Below are 21,697 nucleotides of genomic sequence, written 5' to 3' on the forward strand. Positions count from 1 at the left end.
ACATCCCCGGTTGTCCCACAAATCACTTACAGTTCCACTGTGTTAGTCATACTCAGAAAAGACTCAGCTTGTTGATTTCATTGGGCCTACTCAGCACATGCCCTAGTGACCCAGGTGGCGCTGTGGGTTAAACCACTGAGCCTAGGGCTTGCCGATCAGAAGGTCGGCGGTTCGAATCCCCGTGACGGGGTGAGCTCCCGTTGCTTGGTCCCAGCTCCTGCCCACCTAGCAGTTCGAAAGCACGTCAAAATGCAAGTAGATAAATAGGAACAGCTACAGCGGGAAGGTAAATGGCGTTTCCATGTGCTGCTCTGGTTTGCCAGAAGCGGCTTTGTCATGCTGGCCACATGACCTGGAAGCTATACGCCGGCTTCCTCGGCCAATAATACGAGATGAGCGCGCAACCCCAGTGTCGGTCATGACTGGACCTAATGGTCAGGGGTCCCTTTACCTTTACCTAGCACATACCCTAGTTCAGGCATCCCCAAACTTCAGCCCTCCAGACGTTTTGTACTACAATTCCCATCATCCCTGACCACTGGTCCTGTTAGCGAGGGATCATGGGAGTTGTAGGCCAAAACATCTGGAGGGCCGCAGTTTGGGGATGCCTGCCCTAGTTGGATATCACCCACTGGGTTCAATAGTATTTGCTCTCGTGTGTGTCTATAGGATTGCAACAACAAGGAAAAAAAACTGGGTTTGGGGGCGAACTGCAAGCCTTGAAGCTAAATAAATAATTTGCCAAATAACAGGAAGTTTTTGAAGAAGGGGGAGAGCTTCTGATTTTCCCCATTCTCCCATTCCTGAAACCTCTTAGGTAGGATTTTTACCCTTGTGGAAAACCCGTTGGGAGATGAGAGAGAGCAATCAGGAGTTTAGGCCTTGAGAGAGGCAGCTGCTTGTCAACACTGGAAAAAACACCGTTATGCCCAACCCTCACGCCCTCTGAAAGGAGCCCACCAGCACAGCAGGCCCAGCCCTGGCCTTGCTGCTGTGATAGGGCTTATCAGTGTGGCAGCAAGCACCTCTGTAACCGTTATCAGGGACGCAGCTTGCAAAAAGTGGCAGGAGACCAACCCACCGCTTGCTGGTGTTGGACGAGCTCCAGAACAGAACCAGCATAGGTCCTTGCTTCTGGGAGAGGGGAGCCCTTTCCCCTGTTCCGTGAGATGCTTCTGGGGGGCGCATTGTAATGGTCCCCTGCGGCTCTGCTTTGGTTCATGAGTCACGGCCAAACAGGCAGATTAAGCCCAGCTGTGGTATGTTGCAGCTCAGACCTCACCTTCCAATAAAGTTTCCCTGGCCGCCCCAATATTTTGCCAAAACTGCCTTTAGAACTGCAGGCCCTTTGTGAAAAGAAAACGGCTTGAATCCAACGGTCTGTTGGGGGAGTGGAGCACACCGCAGGCTGCATGTTGTTTCTTGGAAAGCTATGGGGCTTCATCTGGTGAAGAGGGGTGTGAAACCTACAACAGTCCCCCTTCCTGTGTTTGTGGTTCCAGTACACCGGGACATGGGTGGCACTGTGGTCTAAACCACGGAGCCTCTTGGGCTTGCTGACCAGAAGGTCAGCGGTTCGAATTCCCATGACGGGGTGAGCTCCCATTGCTCTGTCCCAGCTCCTGCCAACCTAGCAGTTTGAAAGCACACCAGTGCAAGGAGATAAATAGGTACCGCTGTGGCGGGAAGGTAAACGCCGTTTCTGTGCGCTCTGGTTTCCGTCAGTGTTCCGTTGCGCCAGAAGTTTAGTCATGCTGGCTGCATGACCCAGGAAGCTGTCTGCGGACAAACGCCGGCTGCCTCAGCCTAAAAGCGAGATGAGCGCCACAACCCCATATAGTCATACCTCATGTTGCGTCTGCTTCAGGTTGCGTCTTTTCAGGTTAAGAACGCAGCAAACCCAGAAGTGTCTACTTCCGGGTTTCGCCGCACACGCAGAAGCATTATGCATAGCTGCCAAGTCTCCCGTTTTCCCCTGGAAATCCCCGTTTTTCCAGCCGTTCCTAATTGAAAAAACGATTTTTTTGTTTTTCCCCAGTTTATTCTGGCGCGGCGGCCATTTTGGAACTGGGCAGAGCAGCATCAAAAGTCACTTCTGAGCATGCTCTGCCCAGTTCCAAAATGGCGGCAATGCTACGTCCGGTCTGCTATTTCCACCCGGTCCCTTATTTCTCTGACAGCAACTTGGCAGGTATGATTATGTGCAATTTGCGCGTGCGCAGAAGCGCTCTATCGCGCTTTGCGCGTGCACAGAAGCGCCACTCTGGTTGCGGACTTTACGGGGTGCATCCCGAACGTATCGTGTCCGCAACCAGAGGTACCACTATAGTCGCCTTTGTCTGGACTTAACCGTCCAAGGGTCCTTTACCTTTTTTACCTTTACAAGGGGATGCCAAGCAGCTCAAGCCACCATCGGAAACACAGCAGAAATTACAGGGTGCAGAATGTCCTTCCAGTTCACCATGCACCCATTATAGAACAGGCGATTGGGACATGCTGCTACATATTGCCGAGATTGTTTTCAGACTAAGCAGATATAAGGAGCAGAGAGGGGAACATGACGACTTCCTGGTGTTGAAGTCCAAATTCCTGCAGTGCTCAAGCGGTACAAGTCTTGCTCCAAAGCCAACCAAGCTCTGGTTAGTGCGCCCAACCGCGCCTGTGCGAACATGGCTCCTTTGGCGGCTTGCATCGCATCCACTAGTAGCCGGTTGGAAGTTATGGTGGGTGGTGTGGCTTATTGATTCTAGCAGGGGGGTGCCTGGGCAAAAAGCATGGCGAATGCCTCCCTGGAGCTGTTCCCTGCTGCCTTGGTTGAGAGGTGGTGGGGAGACTAGTGGCCGGGCAGCTGCAAGCATGTGGCAAATTGATTCTGCAGATGGTGCGTCTCTACCCTGAAACACGGTGGCGCCAAAACGGCCAATCCACCATGAAGAGAGGCACCGGGACCAGTGCAGGGCAGCAATGGAAGCGGTGTACCCAAATCAAGCCCCTAGTGTTATATTTCACCCCAGAGGAGCACATTTACAACAGCAAACAAACCCAGGGGGAACATGAGGGATTTCTCACATCGTGGTGCATTGAATGCATGCACTAGGCCACAACTCCCTAGGAAGAGCGTGGATCCCTGCAATCCCAGCAGCAAGGCTCCTGCTCCGCTTCTGTGCCTTTCAGTAAGGTTTCGTGGGGGAACTTCCCAGTCAAATGTGCTCTAGGTCAGTGTTTCCCAACCTTGGGTCTCCAGCTGTTTCTGGACTACAATTCCCATCATCCCTGACCTAGTCTTGCTACCTAGGGATGATGGGAGTTGTAGTCCAAAAACAGCTGGAGACCCAAGGTTGGGAAACACTGCTCTAGGTTAACCTGTGCAGGTATGTGGTGGTGCTGGGAACTGAACACACGCTTTCTCCTACATCCAGATAAAGCTACATGGCTTTTTTGTGTTCAAGGCACAGACGTTTTTGACTATTCTGGGAAGCAAGTATGAGACACGACAAACATACAGGCATCCCGCCCGCCCCTCACTTGTGTGCGGCTGACTTGCACGCAACTGCGCGAATGTGTGTCGCCGGGAAATAACTAAATAATTCAATACTAACCTGGAATGGTGGGAGAGTCCTAGTGTGGCTTGCGAGGAGACCCTCCCCAGAGCCCAAAGTCTAGGGGAAAAAATCATAGAATCATAGAGTTGGAAGAGACCACAAGGGCCATCCAGTCCAACCCCCTGCCAAGCAGGAAACACCATCAAATCATTCCTGACAGATGGCTGTCAAGCCTCTGCTTTAAGGCCTCCAAAGAAGGAGACTCTACCACACTCCGGGGCAGCAAATTCCACTGCCGAACAGCTCTTACTGTCAGGAAGTTCTTCCTAATGTTTAGGTGGAATCTTCTTTCTTGAAGTTTGAATCCATTGCTCCATGTCTGCTTCTCTGGAGCAGCAGAAAACAACCTTTCACCCTCTTCTATATGACATCCTTTTATATATTTGAACATGGCTATCATATCACCCCTTAACCTTCTCTTCTCCAGGCTAAACATACCCAGCTCCTGTGAGAGAGATCTCTATCCCCCCCATTGACCTATTTTATGTTGGTTACACTACAGCAGAAAGGGAAAGTGGTGTTGGGTTTTTCACATACAGAAGATTCCCCACTTACATGGGGCTTACATTCTGGGCACCAGTGCGCATAAGCGAAATGCACATAAGCAGGGTAAGTACAGCTTCCTGCCCAACAGCTGTTGAGCGGGGTAGCGCAGCAGCAGTGAGAGCTCCTGCACACCGTTTTGGACCCCTTGGAGAACAGGCGAAGGCCCAGCAGACTGGAGGAGGGCAAATGTAGTAAAGTACTACACTTGGGCAAAAAAAATGAAAGGCACAAGTACAGGATGGGAGACACCTGGCTTGAGAGCAATACATGTGAAAAGGATCTAGGAGTCCTGGTAGACCACAAACTTGACATGAGTCAACAGTGTGATGCAGCAGCTAAAGCCAATGCAATTCTGGATGTGGGGCAAGACATAGACATATTTCTAGGTGCTCTCAAAAAAGAAAAGTGGTTTCTGCTGAACCCCCAGTGAGAGGGGGGGGGTCCAGGGGGAACACTGGGAAATGAAAAAAGAGAATGGTTTGTTTGATGTAATACAAAAAGAGATGGCAAAGGAAGGGGAGAGGGATGGGGTAACAGGTAAAGGAAGGGGTAAAGCAAGGCTGGAGGTGGATATGGGAAAAGGTGGGAGTGGGATGATTATGTAAAGATTAATTTTAATGGTTGGATATGTATGGTTTGAACTGAGTACTATAAATGGAATTCATTAAACTGCCCTGAGGATTCGGCTTTAGAAGTAGGGGGGATTATTTTAAATTTAAAAGGAAAAAAACAAAAATAAGATAGATTATTTATGGTTTAAAATATATTGCATTCCTGATAAAAAATGATAAGTTAAGAGAAGAAGTATGATATATAATTATGATGAATTAGAATTGAATTAAGGTGAGGATTTGGAATGAATAGAAATTGATTAAACAAATATATAATCATATGTATAAGGTAGTAAAATTGGGAATATGTAAATGGATATATGATGTATGAAAATAATTGTGAAAACTGCTGTAAGGATAATTAATAGGGAACCCAGAGGGGGAGGGAACGGGGGAAGTCTAAAGATTTATGGTAATGGTTAGAATTAAGAGATTTTTCTTTTTTGTGTGTATTTTTCTTTTTTCTTTTTAAATTTTTCTTTTTTCTTGCTATTTCTTTTTTCTTGTTATTAATGGGAAATGAATAAAAATTACTTTAAAATAAATAAATAAATAAATAAAACCAATGCAATTCTGGGCTACATCAATAGCATCTAGATCAAGGGAAGTAATAATACCACTGTATTCTGCACTGGTCAGACCTCACCTGGAGTACTGTGTCCAATTCTGGGCACCACAGTTCAAGAAGGATACTGACAAGCTGGAACGTGTCCAGAGGAAGGCAACCAAAATGGTCAAAGGCCTGGAAATGATGCCTTATGAGGAACGGCTTAGGGAGTTGGGTATGTTTAGCCTGGAGAAGAGAAGGTTAAGGGGTGATATGACAGCCATGTTCAAATATATAAAAGGATGTCATATAGAGGAGAGAGAAATGGCTTGTGGTCTCTTCCAACCCTATGATTCTATGATTCTTTATTTGCTCAAGGTAACACAGCACAAGGAATCCAAGAGGCAGTTTTGCTCATCCACTCCATATGCAACTGTCCCCCAGATCACGCTCTGAAAACCATTTCCCTCACACCATACAACTGGGTTTTTAAAAGATGAAATAAAAAAACAAAAAAAACCCAGAAGTGTGAGATTTATTCTCTTGGCGTTCTGTTTGCCGAGTCTTAGAGCCCTGCTTCCTTCCAGGGCTTTTCTCTGCAACTGGCAAAAGCGAGAAAGGTGCATTTCACGTTTGCGATCGGAGGTGCAGATGGGAAAACTGAACTGACTCTATGCTACAGAATCAGAACTTCCTGCTCGTCAAAAAAAGCAACATCTCACCTAAAGTTGGAAACAAACAAACAACAAACCAGAGTAATAAAGATGTTGTTTATCATCTAGGATGGGAATGTATGCGTTAGGGCCAGAGGTAGTTGATCACCTGAATGGGCTTAAGCCTCAGGGGGTCGATTGGTCCCTGAAGCTGTGCACCCATCAACTTCCCCTTCGCATGGATGCAGAGAAATCCTCATGTCCCCTTGTGGATCAAATCTCACCAGCCATTCTTGGTCCTTCGTGCCCGGCTGGGAGAGACGTGCTCTAATCAGCTTGGTGATGCCCTGGCTACCTGAATCAGCGATCTCCTCTGTGCTCGGATGCAGCCAGCACTGGGCTGGGAAGTAGCGCTCAATTGCCCAGAAATACTCCGCTTGTTCCCCAGCTTCTCCAGAAATCCTCATGGAAACGACGAGCTTGCAGCCTGCAGCAGACTCCACGGGGAGCTTCTGGCTGAAATGGTTCACGGTGTCCAGCAGTAAGGCCACAAGCTGAGCTGCCATCGCTGGGCTGGAGCAGCTGCCCAAGTATTCCTCCAAGCCATCCAGAACGACTAGGGAGAGGGAGCAGGAAAAGGTTTCATGTAGGGAGGCCACCAGCTGAAGCAGCTCCCGGAACGATGGCGGGTACAGGAAGTGGATTCTCTAGGGAGGGAAAGGGAAGAGTGTTAATAGCCAATTTGTAGGAATGAATAAGCCACACTACAGGCCAGGGCAGCGGTCGCCTCACTTGCATATTACTTTGGTAATATGGCACACTGAGCAAGGACAAAATTTGGTGGCCCCCTCAAATATTATTATTTTGCATCCCCTCGACTCCGTGCCCTATGGTTTGGGGGACCACCTGCACCGCCCTAGACCTGGTGCAGGTGGTTCCCCCCCCCCCAGCACGGAGTCAAGGGGATGCAAAATAATATGGGGGGGCACCAAATTTTGTCATTGCTCAGGGCCCCCTATTACCATATTTGTCCACTGGTGCAGTCTTTCAAATTTCAATGGCAACTTGAATGAGGACAAAATGTGTCACACACACACCCCCAAAAAATATTTATTTTCACAATAATTCATTTTGGTACAGCTGCTTTTTAAAATTAATCTTCTCAGTCGGGACCCACATAAATACTGCATAGGTATTTTGTTGTTGCTATTCACTCCCTCAGCTGAGCGCCCTTTGCTGGGGAGTCGCCCGCCCACCGCGCCCGCCCAAAATCCGGTGCCGCAATCTGGCCTCATGGGTAGGCTGCTGGCTGTCCCACCTACCCACCCGCCCACCCACCTGGATGGCTCCGGCTCCGGCTGCATGTGCGCCCCCGGCCGGTAGGCGCTCCAGAGGCCGTGGCGCCAAGAAGAGCGCGCGAGCCCGCGAATAAGAGGAAGCGCCCAGCAGCGCCGCGCGGAACGAGAGCGCCGAGCGCCCCGAGCCAGCGGGACCCAGCAGCAGCAGCGCCGGCCGCGGCAGGAGGAGGAGGAGGCCTGCCGGGTCGGCGCCCGGAACTGGCTGCTGCTCCTGCAGCAGCGCCGACATGGCCAGAGAACCGGCGACCGGGTGGCGCGCGCGCGCCTCGGCCGAGGGGAAGCCGCAGAGTGGGCGCGGCGGTGGCGACAGCCAATGGGCGGCGCAGCGGACGTGCATCGCTCCGCTCGCCTGGCTGGGCTGGCTTCGCAGCCGCGTGGGAACGTCCCAGAGATGCGAGAGGAAGCAGCTGAATTCGGGGGATTAGGGGTGTTTTTTTTTGGTGTCTCTTGCTACTGATCCTTTCTGAACGGCGTGGTGGGAGAGACAGGTCGCCAAATCGGGACATCGGCACCGCGCTTTTTTTACGCACAGCAAGGGGGCTACATGAGCCGCCACTCCTTGGATTGTGGACCCTTTTTTTTTTTTTTTTGGCACAACGACGATCTCATTGCTGTCCGCCCTAAGGAACGCCGACTTTGCTAATATGGCGCCATGGGCGAATTTTGGCGGCCTCCTTTAAAATATGTATTTTCACAATAATTCATTTTGGTACGGTAGCGGGTTTTTTTTAGGTATAAATATAGGATGTCTCTCTTTCTGTCTGTTTTTAGCAGTAGTAGTAGTAGTACGTAATAGTATTTTGCGCCTGCTCGGCTTGGTACCCTGTGCAGGGGAACCGCCCATACTGCCCTCAATCCAGCGCTGCCATTAGTTTTGTTTATTCAGCTCCTGACCTAGCTGGTCTCATCAAGAATTCGGAGCAGTTAGCCCCCGTGACATGGGTGCAAAAATCTCGCCTCTCCACTGGTTCATGCCCTGGGCGGCGGGGCAAGGCGCGCAGGCTCTTCGCGTGGGCACTCGCAGCAGCCCTAGGGGACCCCCTTCCCAGTCAAGCCACAGCGCTATTTATTAGAGGTGCGACTTTTTTTCGAATATCTGGACCATAGACTGTCCCAGACTTTCGCTGAGAGGTTTGGAGGCTAAATGATTGACGGATTTCTAACGGCTCCTAAGAATGGAGGAAAATACGTTGTTCTGGCTTTCTATTCGTTTCTTTAGGGTGACATTCAACTTTCTCCATAAGAGATTAGTTGCTGTGAAAGTCTGCAGCAACACCAACCCATTATTGTGGTGGGAAGGCACAAGGAAGTGAAAGGCAAACCCGGATTTGAGGAATGTTGCCTGCTTTTCAGGCGCATTTATATAGCTGCTTAAGTTATATTAAAGATTCTTGAAATGAGCATGTCATGAATGTATGTATACTTTGTTGCTGCGGTTTTTTAAAATAAAATAAACAACCTTGCTTATCTAATGGAGAAATAATAAAGTTATAAACTACCATGTTCAGTATTGTTGAAATGAGCTTGTCACAGTCATATGTACCCTCAAATAAAAAAAGAAATTTAAGAACAAATTAAAATGTAAAATTGTAGAATGCTTATACATTGCGTTGATCACAAGCTTTTCTCTCTCTCTGAACATCTCAGGGGGAGGGGCTGTTGAACCCACCCACTGCTACCTTTCATAGGAAGGAACCTTGTCATACAGCAAGCAACGCAGGGGTGGGGGGGTATCTCTTGCCCAGCAGGGTCCTAGAAGAGAACACACTCTTTTCGCACCCACCCCTATGATGATTTGGGTGGAGGCGTAAGTCACAATACAGGCCCATCATATTTACCGTATTTAATGCCAGGACTTAGTTTTGGGATGTATAAAGAAGATTTATCAGGATCATGTGAAGCAGCCTTAGATTGAGTAAGTTCACTGGACCTTCTTCTGATTTGACAGGCAGCTGTTCTTCAGGCAGAGAGAGCAGGTGCAGAATTCAGTGACCAGATTGTTGCTTGAGGCAGGGTGGTCCAAACACCAGTTCTGGCATGACTGCACTGACTACCAGTTAGTTTCTGGGCTCAGTTCAAGTGCTGGTTTTGTCCTGAAGCCATATGTAACCCCAATACCTTCTGCTTCTTCCTATTTACCTGTAAGTGGATTCAGTGGCATGGCTGTCCTGGTTCTGTAGGTAGTAAATAGCTCTTGGGGCTAGGAGCCATCGTTGGACCATCTACCTAATCCAGCCTTTTCTCAACCTGCGGTCCCCAGATGGACTACAGCTCCCATCATCTCTAGTTAGCAGGACCAGTGGTCAGGGATCATGGGAGTTGTAGTCCAACAGCTTCTGGGGACCCTCGATTGAGGAAGGGTGGTCTAATCCAGGCATCCCCAAACTTCGGCCCTCCAGATGTTTTGGACCACAATTCCCATCTTCCCCGACCACTGGTCCTGTTAGCTAGGGATCATGGGAGTTGTAGGCCAAAACATCTGGAGGGCCGCAGTTTGGGGATGCCTGGATCTAATCTCCATAGATTTTCCTAAATTGGTGACCATCACAGTATCTTTTTTGGTAGCACATTTCATTATTTGCTTCTTATAGTCATCTCTCAAGGAGCTCAGGTTATTGAACATAGCTCTCCTTACCGTTTATCCCCAGAAGAACCCTGCGAGGTAGGCTAGGGTTAGTGGCTGGCCCAAGATCACCCAGTGAGCTTCCTGCCTCAGTGGGGATTTAAACCCTGGTCTCCCAAGTCTTAGTCCAACACTCAGTTGCACCACACTGGCCCTCGATAAATTAACTTATGTGCTATGAAGAAAAAGTGTTTATTTTTATCTGTCCCTTAATCTTTTACCATTCAGCTTCAGTGGATGGTTCCAGGTTCTAGTATTTAGGTGATTAAAGTAAAGGTAAAGGGACCCCTGACCATTAGGTCCAGTCGTGACCGACTCTGGGGTTGCGCGCTCATCTCGCATATTGGCCAAGGGAGCCGGCGTACAGCTTCCAGGTCATGTGGCCAGCATGACAAAGCCGCTTCTGGCAAACCAGAGCAGCACATGGAAACGCTGTTTACCTTCCCGCTGTAGCGGTTCCTATTTATCTACTTGCACTTTGATGTGCTTTTGAACTGCTAGGTTGGCAGGAGCTGGGACTGAGCAACGGAAGCTCACCCCGTCACAGGGATTCGAACCGCCGACCTTCTGATCAGCAAGCCCTAGGCTCAGTGGTTTAACCCACAGCGCCACCTGGGTCCCCACTAGGTGGGGTGATTAATTTAGGTGATTAATGCACCTTAATCATGCCCAGTTGCCTTTTTTTTAACAAACTAAGAATCCACAAATGCTGTAACCAGGGTTTTTTTTTTTTCAGCTGGAACTCACGGGAACTCAGTTCTGGCACCTCTCATAAGAGAAAAAGGGAGGCATTCAAGGTGAGTTCTAGCACCTCTTTCTTTTCTTTTTCTAGAAAAAGCACCAGCTGTAACTCTCTTCTCACTGGGGAGTTGCCCATGTGTCTGCAATTCCTTGGGATTTCTCCTTGTCCCTCTCCAGGCACGCAGGTTGCCCTCCTGCGCAGAAACATAGTTCACCTGTCTTCATTCTGACTTTGTGTTTCAGAGGTCATTTTGAGACATGAGGGGCAGGCAACAAGGGGCTTAATTAAAACATTTAGCAGTTACTAAATGCTGGTGGTTTCAGCGGACCGGTGCCACCATCTGCTGCATGCTTGGCAGTGCTGAGGCAGGGAGATGCATGCAAACCCTCGCCATCTGTCAAGTGCGAAAGTCGTGCATGAGGATGGGGAGGGAGGGCTGAGGTTCCTCCCGTGCACGGCAAGGTAGGAGCTGGATTCTTCTTGGTGCTTGACTTGCAGGCAAGTGGGGGAAGAGTCAGGTCTTCTTGTGTTAGATACTGTCCTGCTAGAAAGATCCTAGGCTCAGAGGCTCCACCTGAGATTTCAGGAGCTACTGCTATATGATGGTAGCTCTGCTCATAGCTGCCAAGTTTTCCCTTTTCTCACGAGGAAGCCTATTCAGCATAAGGGAATTTCCCTTTAAAAAGGGGATAACTTGGCAGCTATGGCTCTGCTATGAGCGAAAGTTTGGGGGCTTTTTAGTTGAGAAAGAGAAGGAAGGAAGGAAGGAAGGGAGGGAGGGAGGGAGGGAGGGAGGGAGGGAGGGAGGGAGAAGACAAAATAAGCAGCCATTTGATCCAAATTCTCAACTTACCAAGACCCAAGAGTTCAGTTGGGTCCAACTTTCTTGCAAGTGCCGAGGTTCTCTGCACACACGAGTATTTTACGACATTATTTTAAGTGTGCACTACATTATTTTAAGTGTGCACTGTGCCACAATGTAAACCTAAAGGTGCAATATGGATGTCTACAAACACACATACCATATAAGTCTGCTTGGTCAGGGAGTGAGGATTGATGGACAGGGGCAGATCTGTGGGAATGTTAGGGATGTGGATTAGGATATATTATTAGATAGGTCCTATCCAAGCTTGTGTTATCAAGCTTCCAATATCAGCAGAGTGACATTCCCCTTTTGTACGCAGCAAAATGTGAGCGTTTAGGTTTGTTAAAACCTGTACAACAATATTATACTTCCTGGAAAATCCCCTTTATCCCTCTTAAAAGAAAAGACACGACACAGTGCTATTTAAAAGTAAAAAAGTTTACTTACAGTACATCCTGAGTTAACAGTATAATCTCAGAAAGGCAGGCTTTCTTAGAAAAGTTACATTTATGTACATGTGGAGACTACTTAGTAAAGTAAGACTCCATTTGGTCTCTCTCTTGGCTGGAAGCCGAGAAAGACTCTTAACGCTAAGATGTTGCTTCTCTGAAGTGTGTGGTCCAAGAGGGAAATGGCTACTGGCCAATGAATTTATCTGCCACCTTTCTCATCTCGTTTGCATGTGTGGAGGAACAGGAAACTGACCTGGTCAGGTGTTCCTCCATGTGGTCCTCCATGTGGACACTCTGGGAACTGTTGTGACTTGTCTGCCCCAGTATTCCATCCCACAAGATCTAGGTTTGCCCTGTGCAATCACCCTTGGAACAAAAGGTCTGGCCAAGTCACAAAAGCTTCTGGATCAACATCTCACAGCAGTGGGGGCGGCAGGTGTATTGTCAATACAGGTGTGGTTGCCCAGATAACATTTCCAGGTATTAAAAAGGGATGGGGATGGGGACCCAGGAAGCGGGCAGCATGTGCTATATGCGTGATTACCAGAGAAATGTCCTGGGTGTTGCGCCTATGACAGAAGCACTCCTGCTTTTACCAGGGCTGCCATATATTCAGGTTTTCCTGGATATATCCCGGAATCAGGCTGCAAAAGAAAAATCTGGGTGGGTTTTTGCTGAATCAGCAAAATGTCCAGGAAAACTTGGACGTATGGTAAGTTAATTAATTTTTTTTTAAAAACGACCATCTTTAGGGGAGATGTTCCCAAATAAAGCTCAACAACCCCCCCCCCAAAAAAAAGGCTCAACAATTTTGTGCAGATTTTCACTTTGGGGAATATAGTAACCCTACCTTTATTGACTTTGCAACGGGTGCAAACAGCAGCCGTTTGGAACAGCTGCAAAACTGGGGAAGCTTCTTCCAGAAGAGGCAAGGAAGCCTTCCTCTTTGTTGTATTTTTGGAAAGCATTATACAACATACCTTTTAAAAAAAGAAAGCTTTGATTGAAGTGCTATTTCCATGGCTACACAAGAGATTCGTATTCTGTTTGATACGTGTGTGTGTGTGTGTGTGTGTGTGTGTGAGAGAGAGAGAGAGAGAGAGAGAGAGAGAGAGAGAGAGAGATTGTTCTGATGTAAACTGCTTGAAAGTTTGGGGAAAGCAGTATGCAGGTATTCAAATAAAGGGATAAAACGAAGGAATCGGAGGAGAGTGAGAGGCGAAGAGGCATTAAGTGGCAAATATTTTGTATAAGACATCCTTAGTGTCGCTAGATGCACTTTCAGACTCTACAGAATCAGCCCAGGGAGCAGTTTAAAGCACAAAAACAGAACACGGAGCAGTCTTAGCCAACTAATGGCACCTCATTGCAGGTGGCTGATGGACTCCGAAACAGGACAAAACATTTTAAAGATTGTTTTGTATTCTATAGCTTTATTTTATAGTTACCCAAACAATATTTTATGTTGTTGTACAGGGCTTTGATGTTGCTATGCCTTTGGTGGAAATGGATGGATGATTTTTTTAAAATAATAATGATAATAATAATTATTATTATTATTATTTTGCAACACAGCACTCAAGGTATTTTAATGATTGTCCTGAAAGAGATAATATTTCCAAGGAGGTGGCAATGGTCCCGTCCCTGTCCATCCGTCCCCATTTCTCCCCTGAAGATTTCTCACTTTCCCCATTTTAGTCTTGGGGGGGGGGAGAAGAGTGATCAATATTGCCACTTGCCACTTTTCCACTCTGAATTTCCAGCTCCCTCTCTCCCACCGCCAGGCCTTCAAATTTTTTATCACTTCATTGTGACCAAGATACGCATCAGATTATTTTGATGGACATGTCATTAACCAACAAAACGCTTTCACCTACCCACACAGACGAGTCCCTTTGGTCCACCCCCTCCGCGTGAGAGAGACCAACATCTGATTTCTGTTCAGCATCTGATTTTTTTGCTGAATCAGCAAAATGTCCAGGAAAACGTGGACGTATGGTAAGTTAATTAATTTTTTTTAAAAAACGACCATCTTTAGGGGAGATGTTCCCAAATAAAGCTCAACAACCCCCCCCCAAAAAAAGGCTCAACAATTTTGTGCAGATTTTCACTTTGGGGAATATAGTAACCCTACCTTTATTGACTTTGCAACGGGTGCAAACAGCAGCCGTTTGGAACAGCTGCAAAACTGGGGAAGCTTCTTCCAGAAGAGGCAAGGAAGCCTTCCTCTTTGTTGTATTTTTGGAAAGCATTATACAACATACCTTTTAAAAAAGAAAGCTTTGATTGAAGTGCTATTTCCATGGCTACACAAGAGATTCGTATTCTGTTTGATACGTGTGTGTGTGTGTGTGTGTGTGTGTGTGTGTGAGAGAGAGAGAGAGAGAGAGAGAGAGAGAGAGAGAGAGAGAGAGAGAGAGAGATTGTTCTGATGTAAACTGCTTGGAAGTTTGGGGAAAGCAGTATGCAGGTATTCAAATAAAGGGATAAAACGAAGGAATCGGAGGAGAGTGAGAGGCGAAGAGGCATTAAGTGGCAAATATTTTGTATAAGACATCCTTAGTGTCGCTAGATGCACTTTCAGACTCTACAGAATCAGCCCAGGGAGCAGTTTAAAGCACAAAAACAGAACACGGAGCAGTCTTAGCCAACTAATGGCACCTCATTGCAGGTGGCTGATGGACTCCGAAACAGGACAAAACATTTTAAAGATTGTTTTGTATTCTATAGCTTTATTTTATAGTTACCCAAACAATATTTTATGTTGTTGTACAGGGCTTTGATGTTGCTATGCCTTTGGTGGAAATGGATGGATGATTTTTTTAAAATAATAATGATAATAATAATAATAATAATTATTATTATTATTTTGCAACACAGCACTCAAAGTATTTTAATGATTGTCCTGAAAGAGATAATATTTCCAAGGAGGTGGCAATGGTCCCGTCCCTGTCCATCCGTCCCCATTTCTCCCCTGAAGATTTCTCACTTTCCCCATTTTAGTCTTGGGGGGGGGGGGTGGAGAAGAGTGATCAATATTGCCACTTGCCACTTTTCCACTCTGAATTTCCAGCTCCCTCTCTCCTACCACCAGGCCTTCAAATCTTTTATCACTTCATTGTGACCAAGATACGCATCAGATTATTTTGATGGACATGTCATTAACCAACAAAACGCTTTCACCTCCCCACACGGGCGAGTCCCTTTGCTCCACCCCCTCCGCGTGAGAGAGACCAACATCTGATTTCTGTTCAGGGTGGGGGGCTAGGATGTAGCTGCAGCTTCCTTGGTGGGGGTGGGGCAGGTCAAGTGCAGTTTTCTAGCCTTGCCTGTCAGAGCTGCCAATCACCTTTAGTGCTGCCCAGCAACCACGTTGCCTAGTGACTGCCGATCTGGTTGCCAGGTTACGCAGAGAACTCCTTTCAGGGCTCTGATGGATAGACTTTTATAGTTAGGAAACCAGCACCCCCACCCCCACCCCCAACCACCACCCAATTCCCACCATCAACCCACTTAAAAGGTTATATTAACCCTGAATTATATTTTTCTGCATCCCTCGGCAAATATAGATGCCGCAGCTCAGAGGCAACTGGTAAGATGGAAAGCCATGCTGTGTGCCTCTTAGGGGTTCTGGGTGGGAAATATAGTGACATAATTCCACTTTCCTGAGAAACTTATTCATTCCACAACACCCCCCCCAATCACTCTGTGTGTGTGTGCTCATGTGCATGTGTGTACATGTATATAAAAAAGGTGAAGGTAAAGGACCCCTGGACAGTTAAGTCCAGTGAAATTCATAGAATCATAGAATCATGGAATCATAGAGTTGGAAGAGACCACAAGGGCCATCCAGTCCAACCCCCTGCCAAGCAGGAAACACCATCAAAGCATTCCTGACAGATGGCTCTCAAGCCTCTGCTTAAAGACCTCCAAAGAAGGAGACTCCACCACACTCCTTGGTAGCAAATTCCACTGCCTGACAGCTCTTACTGTCAGGAAGTTCTTCCTAATGTTTAGGTGGAATCTTCTTTCTTGTAGTTTGAATCCATTGCTCCGTGTCCGCTTCTCTGGAGCAGCAGAAAAGAACCTTTCTCCCTCCTCTATATGACATCCTTTTATATATTTGAACATGGCTATCACATCACCCCTTAACCTTCTCTTCTCCAGGCTAAACATACCCAGCTCCCTAAGCCGTTCCTCATAAGGCATCGTTTCCAGGCTTTTGAACATTTTGGTTGCCCTCCTCTGGACACGTTCCAGCTTGTCAGTATCCTTCTTGAACTATGGGGCAAGCCCAAGAGGCTCAGTGGTTTAGACCACAGAGCCACCCGCATCCCACTGTACGTGTATACGCAGAGCTCTCACCACAGACTGACCTCATTATGTGCATTTTCATAGACACATGAAAGGCGCCAAATCTATCTGCACATGAGCAAACACAGGTACACACACATGCCATTACCCAATATGAGCACCCACTAGAATAGTCATCAATGATCAATCTATCTCTAGATAAAATATAGGGTAGTCCTGATTTTGCTGTCAGGTGTGTATGGTATCTTTTGGAGGGCACAGCTCCAAAGCTGGCAACTGTGGATGGGATGACATTGGACTCGGAAGGTGCATAATCTGTCTCAGATTCTAAGATTCCCTATTTTTATAAAGAGTAAGGTTACCATAACTTCCGTCATAGAGCTTCAGTATGCTATGACAATGTAGTATTTGCACACTCAGAGGATGACCTTCAAACCATCCTAAATATCTTCGCAGAAGCTTACGAAAAGCTTGGCCTATTGCTCAACATCCCAAAAACCAAAGTGCTGCGCCAACAAACACAAAGCAGCCCCTCTGCAGCGCCACAAATCCAACTCAATGGTGTAACGTTGGAAAGTGTTGATCACTTCTCCTACCGGGGCAGTTATCTTTCCACAAGGGTCGACATTGATGCCGAAATCCAGCATCGCCTGAGCTCTGCGAGTGCAGCTTTCTCCCAATTAAAGTAAAGAGTATTTGAGGACTGGGACATTCACAGGGAAACCAAAATGCTTGTTTACAAAGCTATTGTACTACCAGCCTTACTGTATGCTTGTGAAGCATGGACAACTTATAAACACCATCTCCAACTCTTCAAAAGATTCCATCAATGGTATCTCCGGAAAATTTTACACATCACTTGGGAAGACAGGCGAACTAATGCCAGTGTACTGGAAGAAGCAAAGATCACCAGTGTCGAAGCAATGGTTCTTCAACATCAACTTTGTTGGACTGGTCATGTTGTTCGGACGCTTGATTATCATCTTCCAAAGCAACTACGCTATTCTGAACTTAAAATGGAAAGTGTAATGCTAGCGCTCAACAAAAGAAGTTTAAGGACTCTCTCAAGGTAGATCTTTAAAAAATGTAGTATAAACACTGACAACTGGGAAACACTGGCCTGCAAGCTCTCCAATTGGAGAACAACATTTACCAAAGGTGTCATGGACTTTCAAGAAGCACAAACTCAGGACGCAAGGGAGAAACGTGCTAAGAGGAAGGCATGCTTGGCAAATCCACACCATGATCAACTCCTGCCCGGAAACCCATGTCCCCACTGTGGAAAGATGTGTGGATCCAGAATTGGCCTCCACAGTCACTTAAGGACTCACCGTTAAGACCATGTTCATGGAAGACCATCTTACTCGGCTATGAGTGATCGCCATAGAAGAAGAATCTGCTTCAGATTCTAAGATTCCCCATTTTATAGATAGTATGTTTCTAGTCCTCACCATTCCAGGCAGGCTTCCTGGTGCTCAGTGAGAAACTGGGCTTTCTTCCCAAAGTTCCTCTATTCTGGCAAGGGCACAAAACAAAAAGACACACAGATGTGATAATCAATGTGCTTGATAGAGTTTGCATACCTGCCCTTATTCTGAAGTTATATCTGCATGGGAAGTCTTCCGCACTTGAACAAGCTGCCACATAAGCAGCCTGTTTTTTTTAACATTTATTCCCCATTCCTCTTGTTAACTTTGTTTTCATTCACTGTACCTGTGCATCTGTGTGCACGTACAATTCAACAGCATCTATCAAACATGAGTTCACTCTCTGCCTTTATCAAAATTGGCTACTCCCCTATGAAAGCTGTAACAATTCTCCCGGTTAGGATTTCCAGCAGAGCAGGAAAACACCAAGTCTGGTTTGCTCCTGTGTTTTTGACAGCATCTTGATATGCAAGAATTAGCAGGTGATGCTTTTTTGAGGCCTGGGGATAAACAGGAGCACTGATTAATGTCTGTAGACCCAGCTGCGATTAAAAGCACATAAACGAGAGAGTCAGTCGAAACTTGGCAACTCCACAGGGTCAACCAACCTTTTCCCTTTTTCTCTCTCTCCTTTTCTTACTGTCATTTCATGATAACTGAGAAGCAACTCAAAGCTACTTGTGGTTGCAGGCTGGTCTTAATCTGAGCCAGATTCCACTCCATCACTTCATTTGAGTCACACAGTCAGCTTGGAAACACAAAGAGCTCGCGAAGCACACACAGTCTTCCTTTAGCCGCCAAGTAACAACAGCCAATAGGGACCCAGGTGGCACTGTGGTTAAACCACTGAGCCTAGGGCTTGCTGATCAGAAGGTCGGCGGTTCGAATCCCTGTGACGGGGTGAGCTCCCGTTGCTTGGTCCCAGCTCCTGCCAACCTAGCAGTTCGAAAGCACGTCAAAATGCAAGTAGATAAATAGGAACCGCTACAGCGGGAAGGTAAACGGCGTTTCCATGTGCTGCTCTGGTTTGCCAGAAGCGGCTTTGTCATGCTGGCCACATGACCTGGAAGCTATACACCGGCTCCCTTGGCCAATAATGCGAGATGAGCGCGCAACCCCAGAGTCGGTCACGACTGGACCTAATGGTCAGGGGTCCCTTTACCTTTACCTTTACCAACAGCCAACTTCAGCTGCTTCTAAGCAAGTTGAAGCTTCCCTCTGCAGCGTGTCTTAACAAATGGACTGCAGGTCATAGGGTCATGCTCGGGCCAGGGAGCTTCTGTGGCAAAATACCCACTTTTTAAAATAAAGATTATTATTATTATTATTATTATTTTAAAAAATCAAAAGCAAAGACAAACAACAAAAGTTGCATAGTACATGAGCCGTGCAAAGGTTGCCTTTTCCAAACAAACAGGGAGCAGTTGATGTAGAGAAATAAAAGCAGCAAAACACAACATGAAAACCAAATTTCACCCAATCTCACCATTTGGTGGGGGAAGTGAGTTTTTGAATTTCATATATGAGGGTTTCATATTTCTGAATAGGATGCATCAGAAATGAAATGCTCTGGGTCTTCCCAGTGTGGTGTAGTGGTTAAGAGCAGTAGACTCGTAATCTGGGGAACCGGGTTCGCGTCTCCGCTCCTCCACATGCAGCTGCTGGGTGATTGGGCTAGTCACACTTCTCTGAAGTCTCTCAGCCTCACTCACCTCACAGAGTGTTTGTTGTGGGGGAGGAAGGGAAAGGAGAATGTCAGCCGCTTTGAGACTCCTTCGGGTAGTGATAAAGCAGGATATCAAATCCAAACTCCTCCTCCTCCTCCTCCTCCTCCTCCTCCTCCTCCTCCTCCTCCTCCTCCTCCTCCTCCTCCTCCTCCCCTTCTTCTTCTTCTTCTTCTTCTTCTTCTTCTTCTTCTTCTTCTTCTTCTTCTTCTTCTTCTTCTTCTTCTTCATACATTCTTGGTGAGTTATTTAATCTGCAACGGCCAGAGTTCACATCTTCTTGTACCACAGCAAAAGGTTCAGCTCCTGTAGTGTCTTCCATTTTTGAAAAATGTAATTTAATGAACCAGATATTGGTTGAAAATGGCTCCGAGCGTTTGAACCAGCGAAAACAAAATAAAAGGTAATTTGGAGAAACGTCTTGCATATCCTCCTCAGACCATTAGTGATCTGGAATTGGATGCTGTGAGAAGCAGAGAGGGATTGAACAGAATGGCTGATTCAATTACAGTGCATTTGGCTGGAGCAGATTGCTCTTCATTCTCAGATCATGTTTTTTTTATTTATTTAATGGAATGGGAAAGAAAACAAGCATGGAAGCAAATAAAAATCTCGGCGATGGGTTTCCTTTGTTGACCAAAGTGTGCCCACAGCATTACCACCGCCGGTCCCATTGCAATAACACACCAGTTCACTCTGCCTTCCCAGGGTGGGATCCTGTCTCTTACCTGTTTTCCTATCATATGCAGGGAGCCAGTGGGAATTCTGAGACTGCCCTGGTGCAGCCCCATTGTTGGGGTCGATGGCTTGGGTCTCTTATCCCAGGGTTGACAGACCACCCTGGCAAACCCTCCAGCATTTCTCCGATGAAAACAGGGGAAGCCCTAAGCAAAAGCGGGACATTCCGGGATCAAACCACCAACCGGGATTGGCTTCTGTAAATCCAAGACTGTCCCTGGAAAATAGGGACACTTGGAGGGTCTGTCCTGGCATCCGAGCAAGAGACTGAGCGGCTAAGAATGCCACTATTTGGACTACAGGTGTGCTCTAGCCAGTTTCACAAGGACCATGAATTCCAGACAGGGGCGGAGGAAGGGGGTGCGGTAGGTGCGGTCTGACCTGGGTGTCACCACTGAGGGGGGTGACAAAGTGCCAGGTAGCAATCCCTGCGGGGCCTGCAGCACGCCCGTGGCGGCTTGCGCGCACAGGCTCTGTGTTGCCCAAACATTCAGGGGCGTAGGAAGTGAGGGGCGGTGGGGGCGGGGCCTGGTCACATACCTAGGTCTGCCTGCCTGCCGCCTTTAGCTCACACCCCCCTTTCTTGTTCTGGCACTGGTGGCAGCTGGGTGGGTCACTGAGGTCAGGGGTACACTTTCAATTTTCAGTGTGGCACCCTGTGGGAAGCCAACATTCACCACCCTCTGCCTCTCGCCTTCTGTTCTGCCCAGTGGCGTAGCGTAGGTTGCCAGTGCCCAGGGCAGGATGGGAGGGAGGAAAACAGATGGAGTAGTTGTGCACATCCGATTCCGAATGGCGTCTGCATCACCCAGGAGATCATAGCAGCAGAGATAAGATAGGAAGAGTCGTTCCTTTGTCCGGAGAGGTCACTTCCTGGTTCGCATAGAGAAGCCATTTTCAACAGAGCCCAACAACGGAAACACACAGCTGTATTGAGGCAGCACTGGGTGTTGAAATTTTGTGCCCTGGACAATTTTGTGCCCAGGGCAATCACCCCTGTGGGGCTCCCCCACCACGCTATGCCACTGATTCTTTCCAACTCGCTACATAGTACGTAGTTGTGGAACCCTGCGGTGCCCCCCTAGGCTTGGTATCCATTGCAGTGGAACTGATTGCTCTACCCTAAATTGTCTTTGCTGCGGTGGGGCAGATTAAATGGTGAGAGGGTCACAGCTTGGCAAGGCTTGCAGGACTGCCAGGGAGTCACTGCCTTGCCCAATTGCAGCGGGTGGTACAATCAACGAGAAGGGGCAGGCCAGGCAGAGGAGAGACCATTTGCTGGATCAAGAGGCTCTGTGGACCAGAGACTGAAGTACAGTAGCTGGATCACTGCCTTTATGAACGTCAAAGGTCAAAGGTATTTCCTGGACCAAGAACTTCTCCTGTAAAGAACCAAACACACATGTACTTACCACAAATGCTATTTTCAAACTTAGCCTTTTTTTAAAATAAAAAAAAACACAATTCTGCAAAAGGTTCTCAAATTTATAACAAG

At 47.3% G+C, this 21,697-nt stretch overlaps 1 protein-coding gene across 1 annotated transcript; it reads right to left on the reverse strand.

The window, feature by feature from the left end:
• Positions 1-6,062: 6,062 nt before the first annotated feature.
• Positions 6,063-9,416, reverse strand: SWSAP1 (SWIM-type zinc finger 7 associated protein 1). Its single transcript, XM_035141200.3, has 2 exons — positions 7,298-9,416; positions 6,063-6,666 (listed from the first exon to the last, which is right to left on the reverse strand). Exons 1-2 carry the CDS (start codon positions 7,652-7,654, stop codon positions 6,139-6,141), a joined length of 885 nt encoding a protein of 294 aa, XP_034997091.3. The 5' UTR covers positions 7,655-9,416; the 3' UTR covers positions 6,063-6,138.
• Between the last annotated feature and the right edge of the window lie 12,281 nt (positions 9,417-21,697).

This window comes from Zootoca vivipara, chromosome 15, assembly GCF_965207765.1.
Source record: "Zootoca vivipara chromosome 15, rZooViv2.hap1.1, whole genome shotgun sequence".
Classification (NCBI taxonomy): Eukaryota; Metazoa; Chordata; class Lepidosauria; order Squamata; family Lacertidae; genus Zootoca; species Zootoca vivipara.

Excerpts from the sequence above, each read along its gene's own strand:
- SWSAP1 (XM_035141200.3), bottom strand. The coding sequence starts at position 7,654 with ATGCACGTCCGCTGCGCCGCCCATTGGCTGTCGCCACCGCCGCGCCCA. Across the intron at positions 6,667-7,297 it reads CCGGAGCCGGAGCCATCCAG|AGAATCCACTTCCTGTACCC; the intron begins GTGGGTGGGCGG and ends TTCCCTCCCTAG.